At 31.6% G+C, this 11,280-nt stretch overlaps 2 protein-coding genes across 2 annotated transcripts; both read left to right on the forward strand.

Annotated features, from left to right (window-relative positions):
• The first annotated feature begins 659 nt into the window (after nt 1-659).
• PIG-G (phosphatidylinositol glycan anchor biosynthesis class G) lies at nt 660-10,307 on the forward strand. Its single transcript, XM_018453443.1, has 13 exons — nt 660-912; nt 2,128-2,326; nt 2,408-2,617; nt 2,980-3,168; nt 3,333-3,696; nt 6,435-6,634; nt 7,190-7,411; nt 7,737-7,924; nt 8,328-8,512; nt 8,673-8,823; nt 8,933-9,236; nt 9,682-9,848; nt 9,942-10,307. Exons 1-13 carry the CDS (start codon nt 716-718, stop codon nt 10,237-10,239), a joined length of 2,874 nt encoding a protein of 957 aa, XP_018308945.1. The 5' UTR covers nt 660-715; the 3' UTR covers nt 10,240-10,307.
• LOC108726061 (uncharacterized) lies at nt 4,054-5,715 on the forward strand. The gene has a single exon (XM_018453431.1). It carries the CDS (start codon nt 4,406-4,408, stop codon nt 5,528-5,530), a length of 1,125 nt encoding a protein of 374 aa, XP_018308933.1. The 5' UTR covers nt 4,054-4,405; the 3' UTR covers nt 5,531-5,715.
• Nucleotides 10,308-11,280: the final 973 nt, after the last annotated feature.

Raw genomic sequence — 11,280 nt, forward strand, 5'->3', positions numbered from 1 at the left:
GAATTTATATACATTTTCCAGTTCATTAAACTGCGCTCAAATGCAGTTCGTCTTGAATAAACGCACTTTTAAACTGAAATTAGAATAATAATATCACAAATTAATTTGATAATCAATATAATGACGCCAATAAGCACTTTTAAACTATATTGCCAAGAGAATTTTTATTATTTATTTAACTTAGTTAATATAGTTAGTATATGTGAATAACTTCAATTTTAATAAAATTAGTCATCTATTTTTATGCTTGTATACTACGGTTTATTTTGTCATTGTTTTAAAACATAACAATTAAGCGTTTAAATTATACTTTATATTTATTTAACTGTTTATTTAAGTTGATTCTTTCGTTGATTGTATTTATATTTCATTTATTGTCACATTCGTTTTACGTATAGGTACACGTATTGTGAGCTTTTTCTTAAATTACTTATGTAAAAAGTATGATGTAAAAAGAATTATCAGTGTTACAATGATGTAATGCTGGCGATTTTTTAATTTAATCAATTTAAAGAAAATTCTGTTGTACAAAATTGATATGCAAAATTTTTTAATTTCCTTGATATTATTCCAGGCATGTAGAATGGCAGAAAATTTTTAAATCCTTCGCGGAGGAATTGATCGAGAGATCGAATATCGCTATTGCGAGAGTCGAATTTCGATATACGTACTGGTATCATTCGATGTGGTTCGATATCCGGCACTTGCCAAAGTTATGGAGCGCTGTGCATTGCGCGCGAGGGAGTATCATGACTTCCGAAAATTATCCAGAGATAATTTGTTGTTGTTCTACATATCGCTGATCGCACTGATCTTTATTACTTTGTTCCTGTGCGGCTTTTTCTCCGGTGCTCATTATGACAATGAGATCGCCTCGGACTCGAATATCCCGAAATACGTCGGTAACTTGAGGTAAGTTAACCATTAAACTCGTGCAGGGGAAAAAAGAGAGATTAGATTTTATCTTTGAAAATTAGTTTAATTTTATTAGGGGAAATGTGATACAATCAGTATTTAATGAGAAAATAAAAAGTAGAAGAAGAAACTGTGTGTCGTATGAGATAAATAGCTTCGACCTTTGCTAGGTCGAAGGTATTTATATTATCTTCATCTTCTTGGTGGAAATTTTTCTCAGAATCCTTCATGTAATTTATCAGCATTTTTGTTTCAGAATTTTTGAACAATTTTCTAACTTAGAAAATTTCGGAGATATATTTTATATGAGTTGGAACACTTCAAAAGTACTGGGAAAAATATACATTTTCTCTAGAATTCTTTATATATGTGAATTCTGAAATATTCTAAGATTTTTCATTTTATCCCTGGTGAAAAAGTTTCGTTGAAATTATTCTACGTTTTGGAACATTTCAGCGAAATTGCTGAAAATTTGCTGAAACTTCACTGAAAGTGAATTTTTCAGCTAACATACTGAAAAATCAATGAAATCCAATCGAAATTTCTCTGAAATTCTTGCTGAAATTTGTCTGAAAATTTTGTCAAAAATGAATTTTTCAGCTAAAAATCGTTGAAATTAAATTGAAATTTTTTTGAAATGCTGAAATTTTGTTAAAAAGTGTTCCAAAACGTGGAATAATTTATTTGAAATACTGAAATTTTGTTGAAAAATGTTCCAAAACGTGAAATAATGTCAGCAACATTTTTCCACCAGGGATAATTTCTGATTAAATGAATCATGAGATATTTTATAGAATAAAAAATACAGAATAAGAAATTTTGGAATATTTCAAAATTCACGTATATGAAAAATATTCTAAGAAAAAATATAGATTTTCTCGGTATTTGCGAAATGTTCGAATTCGTATAAAAATTCTGAGAAAAATTTCTATCAGGGCTGAAAAGGACTTACAAAATGTAAAGAACAAATATACATATAATTGATAATTGCATTAATAAATAATAAATATAATTTACTTAATATCTTAATATATTAATATCAATACTTCTGCAGAGTAATATATTTTTGGTTTAATTAATACATTAAGGAAATTGAAAACTATATTCAAGTTTGAGACAGAGAGTCTTATTTAATAATTATTTATATATTTATATCTTGAGTACATTGATACTTTATTTCAAAATATTTATCGTTGTGTGTGTTGTTTTCAGAATAAAGACAGATCTGTTATACAGACCGTTGATAAAAAGATTAATATTCATGGTGATCGACGGGTTAAGGTGGGACTTTGTCGCGGGTCCAATAGGAAAAGTCGCCATGCCGTTGACGAGTGATATCCTGACAAACGATCGCGGATGCTTGTTACGAGCTATATTGCAGGCACCAACAGTGACGATGCCTAGAATAAAAGTGAAGCTGCAATTTTGTTAATAATTTATTCGAAAGTATTCTATGCTAAGAAGTCACTTTGTAAGAATTTTTATTTATTAGGCCATGATGACTGGTACAGTGCCAAACTTTGTAGATGTAATACTGAACTTTGGGAGTAAACCTTTGCACAGCGACAATTTGTTGTTTCAAGCGAAGGCACATGGACACAAATTAATATTTTATGGGGACGAAACTTGGCTCTCTCTATTTCCTAATATATTTGATCGTCACGATGGTACTACTTCGTTTTTTGTTACAGATTTTACAGAGGTAATTAATGTATTATACAGAGTGGTCCACTTAAATTGAAAATTTTAAATTAAAAAAGTATAAAATACTTTTATGTGTAGAATAATTAGAGGAATTATATTTAAAAAATAATATAATTTAAATAAAGTGACAAACTGTCATATCTTTTTGTTGCCTCCACCTAGAAAAAAAAGAATGTGATCAAAATACGCTTGAAACCGTTCCATTTTTACCTAAAGCATTGTTTTGTATTATTAAAAATAAATGAAATATTTAAGATTTTCAATATAAGTGGAACAGATAATAAGTTATGTGATAAGCTATTATCTTATTCATAATAAGATTATTCTTAGGAGACTGACTGTTTGTTAAATTTTAAACAGGTAGATAATAATGTGACTCGACATATACGAAACGAGTTGAGTAATGACGATTGGGATGTGATGGTTCTTCATTATCTCGGACTAGATCACATTGGTCATGTCGAAGGTCCGTTTGGTCCGTCAATCAAACCTAAATTACAAGAAATGGATAAAATTGTCGCTCAAATAGCCCATAAAGTTTGGGATTGGGTTAGTATTTGAAAAATTATCTTAATCCTTGCTTTGTAATCTTTTTCTTTTTGTCTGAATATAGTATGTAAAAAATTTATATTATTTAGAAGTTATTTAATATCAGTATTATTTTATTTATAACATAATAAAATTCTATCACTTATTTATTTGCTCATTTTTAGAATGGCGATGGAGAATCTACACTTTTCATCGTCTGCGGTGATCATGGGATGAAAGACTCTGGCGGCCACGGCGGCTCGACGCCGGAAGAAACAACAGTGCCGCTTATTACGATAGGAGGAACTGTCTGTGCATATCAGGAAGACTCTGAATTGAGATCTCCGATGGAGATCCAGCAACTCGATGTTGCGGTGACATTATCAGCCGCCCTCGGACTACCCATTCCTTCTACAAATCTTGGCTCCGTATTTCTGGATCGCATCTACGATCTCCAAGACGCTCAGCGGCTCTTCCTCCTCAATTACAACTCGAGACAGGTGTTTGACCATTTCCAGAAATTCGCCTTTCGCGAGGATCAAATTGAATGTAAGCATTTGACTCTTAAAAATTATTCGTAAAATATTAAGGATATTTAGATATTTAGGTAGAGAGAAGATAAGAAATTCAGGATTATAGAAATTTAGAAGTCGAGGAAAGAGAAATAAATTTAATGATACAAAAAATCAAATTTAAGTTTTTAAGATTCAAAAACTTACAATTCACAAATATATCTAGAAGCGTATGAGGGCACATCTTCAAAAAGTCTCCGAAATTATTTTATTTATTTTATACAGATATATTAAAAAATAAAATTGACCAGCAAGGAAGGACCTCATAATTAAATAATAAAGATGCAAAATAAAACAACTTATTTTCAAAGAATTTTCTTTCTTGTATCTTAAAAAATATATATTAACAAAGAATATTTTTCAAAGGATCTAAGCTGGATGAGATCTACATACTACTTCTTTCTTTGCACATACATCTTATTGTAATAACTGATATCACCTCGTGGGTTGAGCTATCTATCGAGCGCGTCTCCGGGTGGCGGATAGGAGGATGACCAGACAATGTGGAGTTGTCTGGTTAGCGGCAGTCATAGCCGACGAGGTAAAAACTGTCGCCGCGGACCAGCTTTCCAAGCCAAGTCGTGAGCTATCGTGACGAGGGCTGCGTGGTACTGGGAGAGCAGTGCCGTTAACGATGCCTCCGGGGAACCGGGCGCCACCCCGGCAGTACACAGCTTTACCCATGCATGCGGGGCTCTGCGTGGGCGGACCGTATATATTCCCTAGCTGCTCGTGGGATTCAAATGGAGAAATTTAATTTTAATCAAGAAATTAATATGAAAACGAAGGTAGAAGACTCGCAGAAGATTTCACGCACACCAGTCACTCACTTTATGGCCTACAGTAATACTGCATTCACCACAAATCAATCGAATGCCGTGGTACCGAGAAGCAACACTTCATCCCGTTCGCGAAAAAGACGAAAAAAACAGAATTACTATCTACGTAACTTTGCCTTTAATTTTTCAACGTCGTCCTCGACGGTGCCACAGGCAACGACGAGCACATTCACCGATGTCAAGCGTCCGCAAAGTTCCATCAGTTTTATGTCGAATAGCGAAATCACCAGTAAACAAAAAATATCTGATAATAAAATCGAAATGGTTAATCATAATCTAACCAGAGCGATAGTGTCGACGAACAACATACCCTCGATGACGCCACAGGCAACGATGAGCATATCTACCGGCGTCAAGCGTCCGCAAAGTTCCATCGACAACTCTGTGTCGAATAGCGAGATCACTAAGAAGCAAAAGACATTTGACAAGAGAATCGAAGTGATTAACCATCACTTAATCAGGGCGATAGTGTCGACGAACAATATGCCTTTGAGTCTAAAACACTTAACACTGTTCCGAGGTGCTATCTCGAAGGAAATTGACAAGATTGTCGATGGGTTTATTCCCAAATTTCATGATTCATATATCAAATTTGGCGCTATAGTAATCAAATGTGTCGATCAGTCATCGCTTTACTGGCTTTCAACGCAGATCGACAACATTTCGCCGTGGTCGGAGGCCAAACTCAAGATAATCATTTACAATGAGCTGCAGAAGTATTTTCGGGCTTGCGTATGGATTCCGGGTCCACTCGAGTCCTCCGAGACCGTGCTGAAGCGATTGAATCGACAAAATCCGGATCTTAATACGGTAAATTGGCAAATATTTGCCGAGAACTTGGGAGCTTTCGAGGATGGAAGAAGTGTGTTTCTCGGGGTGCCTGAATCGGATTTCAAGAAACTTGAGGCATCTAACTTTACGGCTTACCTAGGTCTTGGGCAGGTCAATTTTGCCTTTAGCAACATCAATTAGGAGAGCTCAGTCGCAGCTAGTTCGTAATGTCCAGCTATTTTTTAGCTCGACCGAGATAAGCTTAATTTTTTGCTGTACATAAAAGACTACAATCTAAAAAATATTCTTTATATCACATGTTCTTCCATGGTATAACAAAGAAAACAAGTATTTCTTTTGTAAGTTAATTTTTTCAATTTTGTATAAAGACAAATAAATATCAGGACATATTTGTCCTTATGTATCAGAAATAATTTGACATACGTAAATTAATTTCTACCTATTTTTGTTTCGTTTATTTTCGTTCTGTGTTTCGTTTATTTTCATTTTGTGTTTCGTTCCTCTTCAGAAACTCCGAAGTTTAACAATAAAAGAAAAAGCTTAAATTGTGAGGTGTCCATTAAGGCACTAGCAGAATCCTTCTAGGTTTTAATTGTTATTAATAAGAGGACGTAATTGTATTACATTCGAAACAATTTATCTGAAACTATTCAGAAACTATTTAATCTCTTTTTTTTTATTAAAAAGAAGGGGTTTAGGAATGCTGGAATTTTCTTTTGGGCTTCAAGATTCTCGCATGAAGCCTCAAAAAGAAATGTTGATTAAAAATCTGCAATCTGACATCAAATAATTAATAAGCTTCTTTAAAGAAATAAAGAGATGCTCTGCTAAATGACTACATTTTTTTGTTATTATTGCAATAACAAGAAATCATTGCATCTCATTGAAACTTTAAAGCGATAATGAATTAAAACGAACTACTACTTATACATTACTTCAATACTATTATCTTTATTTATACATCGGGGTGCGTTTTATTTATATTTTCTTCTACAAGTAGCATCTTTTATCATCTCTTGATATATCCTCACAGTATTCCGAAATTTCGAATTAGCGATCATAAGGCAAATTTAATATTTTTCAGATACGTACCAGAAATATTTGGATGCCGCGGATCTGCACCTTGATTGGTTGAACTCAAACGAAACACAGCGTGATCGAAACATTGAAAATATTGCTTTGTCTTATCACGCGGTTCTTAATGCGATGAAGAACCTTGTAACTAACCATATAGTCAATTATGACTTTCGTCTGATAATTGTTGCCTTGATCGTCATGTTGCAAGTAAGCAAAACAGATAATTTAGAAAGATCCAATTAGTATTTAAGAAATTATGTTTAAAGAGGATTTAAATCAAAGTGAATCCTGGTAAAAAAAGCTCTTATAATTTCTTATAATATTAAATATATTATTAATTTTTTATATATGTATAAAATTTATGAATATTTGTAAAAAAATTAATTTCAGATTTTATAAATTTTTTTTCAAATTCGGAGATTATAAAATGAGGAATCTTAGAATATTACAGAATTCATATATATAAGCAATTTTAAGATCTAGATTTTTTTCAGCACTTAAAAAGTGTTGTAATTCATATAAAAATTAAAAATTTTCTAAAAAAAAAATCAAAAGTATATGGAAGCTTTGAAAAATTCTAATTTTATGAATTGAAGAATAAGAAAGAATAAGAATAAGAAAGATTATCTTTTTGATTTCTTTTCACTAGAAAAAGAGATAATCTTATTAAGTAAATTTTGAGATATGTGTAACTCTGTAATTAGTATCCTTTACTTTAACTTAAGGAATTTGAAGATAATTTTACTTTACATCTTCTTTCAGGTAGTTTTCATCGCGTTTTATGTAGAAACTGCAGTTTGGCGTAAAAAGACTCCATCTTTTTTTTTGGTGGGATTTTGTCTGTGCTTAGGATTGTATGATCTTTACAGTTTTGGAGACACAACTTCTTTCTATCCGACGAGTATACTCAAAACTATGTTGTTCCTACTAATCATCGGCGTTTTATATATTAACTGTAATCTTTTATATAACGACCAGAAAAATGTGAGAACCAATATTTATTTAATTTCCAGTATTAGATAATAAAAAATATTAATTTAAACATTGAAAATATTTGTTGCAATAAATAATTATAGATTTATTTAATGTATATAAATTAAATAAGAATACTCTAGTAATAAATATTTTACAAATATACCCTAAATTATTTTTATGCTAATATTATAATATAATAATTGCTATTATAATTATTGTTTCCTATAGATAAAATTCCTGCTATATTTTAGTAATTTTTGAACTCGCATTTTTTTTCTTGTTTTTCAAAATATATCTCCATTGTGATATTTTTAATTTTCAATTTTTAATGTAGGTTACGCTGGAACTAAAGATATACAAAATGTTAGAAATTAGTACGGTGATGCATATAATAAGCTTCTGCGGTAGCAGTTACATCGAGGAAGAACATCAGACATGGCACTTTTTCTGGTCTACTTTAATCGCATATCTTGTCTATAAATATTTTACGAAATTGCTTGCATTAATGATGCATCATCGAAAGTGAGTAGAATTTTTCCTCCTGATATAATAGTAGATCAAATCTGACATTGAAAATATTATTTGTTCACAAAAAAATCAGCATATAATTTCTCTCTCTCTCTCTCTCTCTCTCTCTAAATTTTTCAGAGATTGTATTATGTATATTTTACCACATTTCACGTGTCAGTCAAACAGAAATTGATACATTAATTACATGTACTTCTTTAAATATATTTCGAGAGATCACATTGTGCTTCTATTATCTATTAATTTTAGATAAATAAGAAAAATGTAATCATTCGCTTATCAATTTATTATTATATAAATTTATAAAAAATAGAATGATAAAATTCAAGTCAGATTTGAATTATCTGTAGCGACACAGCTGAATCTCTTCGCCATCTAATAGTATGGTATATAACAGTAATATAGTGCAATCAATCGAATATTACGTAAAACATTGCGCTATGCTGTTATTGCTGTTTTTGGGACACATATTTCTGCGAAAGCTAAACCGCACAGGCAACAAGTGGGCCCATCTGCCTGACATAGCTCGGTGGTTGAAGGAGGACGATAGTAAAATCGGCATGACACTCCTACTTTTAACTGGTAAAATGTCTAAATGCTGATGAAAGTTTTAATCTTTTTAAATATTGAAGTACAGATAGATTTTTTTAATTATAAGCAACTAGGAAATGAATTGTTCCTTTGATATGGACAGAGATCTTTTACAAAATTTGAATCAATAGTTTGTGACATTTATTTTCAGCATTCGCTCTTCTAATCTGGATTGCTTATAAATTTGAAGAAGAAGAATACAAGCAGCAATCGTTGTTTCGGAATACAGCTATCGCGGTATGTATATATCTTCGCCATATGTCCAACGATGCAGTCGTGAAAATTCCATTGTATTCCTCAAGGTAAATTGTATTATATTTACACTACACGTAAATATCAATTTAATCGTTCATTAAAGCGATTATACGAGTGAATCACACATTAAGAAGCAAATTTTTGCGTTTGTTGCAGTGGAATATATGAAGTACAAATATTTTGGGTAATAATAGTGATATCTCTGATAACAAACTATGGATACCGAGTGATAAGGATAATTAAGGATGATAGCAATTATTTTACGGATGCGATTCTGTTCTTTATCATAAATATATGGGTGATGATCTCGGCGATGTTGCACCAACCGTATAATGTGATCCTGTTGCCGATGCAGATCATTGTAAGCTTAATAATTGACACTGTATTGAGAGAAAACAATTCGCTTGATCGTGGAGTTTTCTTACATTATTGGCTGGGCAATGTATTTTATTTCTATCAGGTAAATATTTGACACTTTGAAATCCTTGATGTTTATTAATGCGTATGAATAGAATAAGAGAAATCTTGAGGAAAATATTTTATCTTTGATCAAATCTTTTCTTTATTTTGGATAATTCTTAGTGAAATTTATGTATGTGTGAAAGCATTGCTTTTTTACAGTATTATATTATTTAAATTTACCGGAATTGTTTTTCTATTAGTTAAATTTCTATAAAATTTCGTTGGAGATTTAAATATTCTGAAGTTAATATACTTCGTATTTAAATATGCTTATAGTATAAAAAAATAAAGATTTATCTAATTTCAAATTCTTATAAAGTTTTCTCAGCGAGAAACGATACAAAATCTTTTTTATTATGATTAGTCTAATAAATAGTATAATTCATTAAGATTGTTAAGGACAAAGTTGATTACTTATTTCGTACTGTGCATTGATATTTTAGGGAAACTCTAATAGCCTTGCGAGTGTAAACGTCGCGGCAGGATATGTCGGTCTACAATCTTACATGCCTTTTGTTACCGCTGTGTATTTAATCATCAATACTTATTCCGCGCCTGTCCTGGCTTACTTCCTGCTCATTTACTATCGGCAGATGAATGAGATATATCTGCAAGTACTCCGCGAATTCTACAATTATTGTATTGCGATTGATTAAATTGGTACACTCTTTATTAACGAGAAAATCGATTTATATCTTTACAGCTGCACAAACATTGAGAGGATTGTACATACAAATAAGCGTTACATCGCGTGGAGGTTGCTGACGACTGTTTTCTACATGTACCTTACCATCTTCCAGCGTAACCATTTATTTGTGTTGTCGGTGTACTTGCCAAAATTGTTGTATGAGGTGACGTATACCGCGACGATGTGTTGCAGCGCACTATTAACAGTGATTGTAATTGCGGTGCAACATGCAATGATTCCTTTTGACGACGTGCACAGATGTAATAATTGCGGGACCGGTATACGAAACGGACATGCGTTTGCACAATCGTAGAAACCGGTGCAAGAAACGGACATGCGTTTGTACAAATAAACAAAATTTATATTTTGACGTTTCGGAAAATTAGATTTAATTTAAATTGATTTTTATAAGCTTAATTAGATTATCTAATTAATGTAATTAAGTTAGTAGTTAATAGCGTTTATACACTCCGATGAAAAAGACTGATAGAGGTTATTCCAGTGGTAAGAAAAACGATCAAAATTCGTAAACTTTGTACAGCATTAATTGTACTGAGTACAACTAATCGATATATATGAATACTCATGAAATGAATTTATCACAGGAGTATTGTTTAATGAAGATTTTATTCCCGTCTTTAAAAAAACATCTTTTTTATTGCGTAAAACTAAACCTAGAATGCAGTATTAACAGCATCGAAACGATAGTATAATGGAAGTTTATTAGTAAAATAAATTTGCTAATGGAATATCGTTTAATAAAGACTATAATCAAACCTACTTTTGTTCGTATAACACAAAGAATCGGACCTATTTTATCCTTTTTATATTCGCTTCAATCACCATATGATAAAAGGCAAGAAGAAATGGATTTTTGATGTAAGATTTAAACAAAACGAAATGCTTATCTAAAAATTGTTGAATGTAATTTGCTACATTCAGAAAACATTCATAAACATATTTTCCGAAAATATTTAAAAAAATTGAATTTTTTTTTACTAAATGTGTAAATTTATTGGATCTAGCAACAACTATCTTTAATAATTTTCCTTTATAGTTTCCACTCATACTTCGCACAACGAATGAAAATTGCGTCAATTTAAAGCAAAGAAAACGTGTAATAAACGAAAGGTATGCGCGTGCATGTTTGTATATAAAGTATCATTAATCAAAATCAAATAATGCTAAAGCAGTGCAAAGGAAGAAATTAAGTTTGCGGGAGCTCGGTTAATTGTGGAAGCCGTTCTGAAAGTCGCGATTAGAATCACATTCCACTTTATCGGTTAGAAATCAAGAAACATATGCAATCCAGATGTGACTGAGTATTGTCTCACATAACCAGAGCATTGTCTCG

Source organism: Mycetomoellerius zeteki, unplaced genomic scaffold (assembly GCF_001594055.1).
Source record: "Mycetomoellerius zeteki isolate Tzet28-1 unplaced genomic scaffold, Tzet1.0 scaffold110, whole genome shotgun sequence".
Taxonomy (NCBI): Eukaryota; Metazoa; Arthropoda; class Insecta; order Hymenoptera; family Formicidae; genus Mycetomoellerius; species Mycetomoellerius zeteki.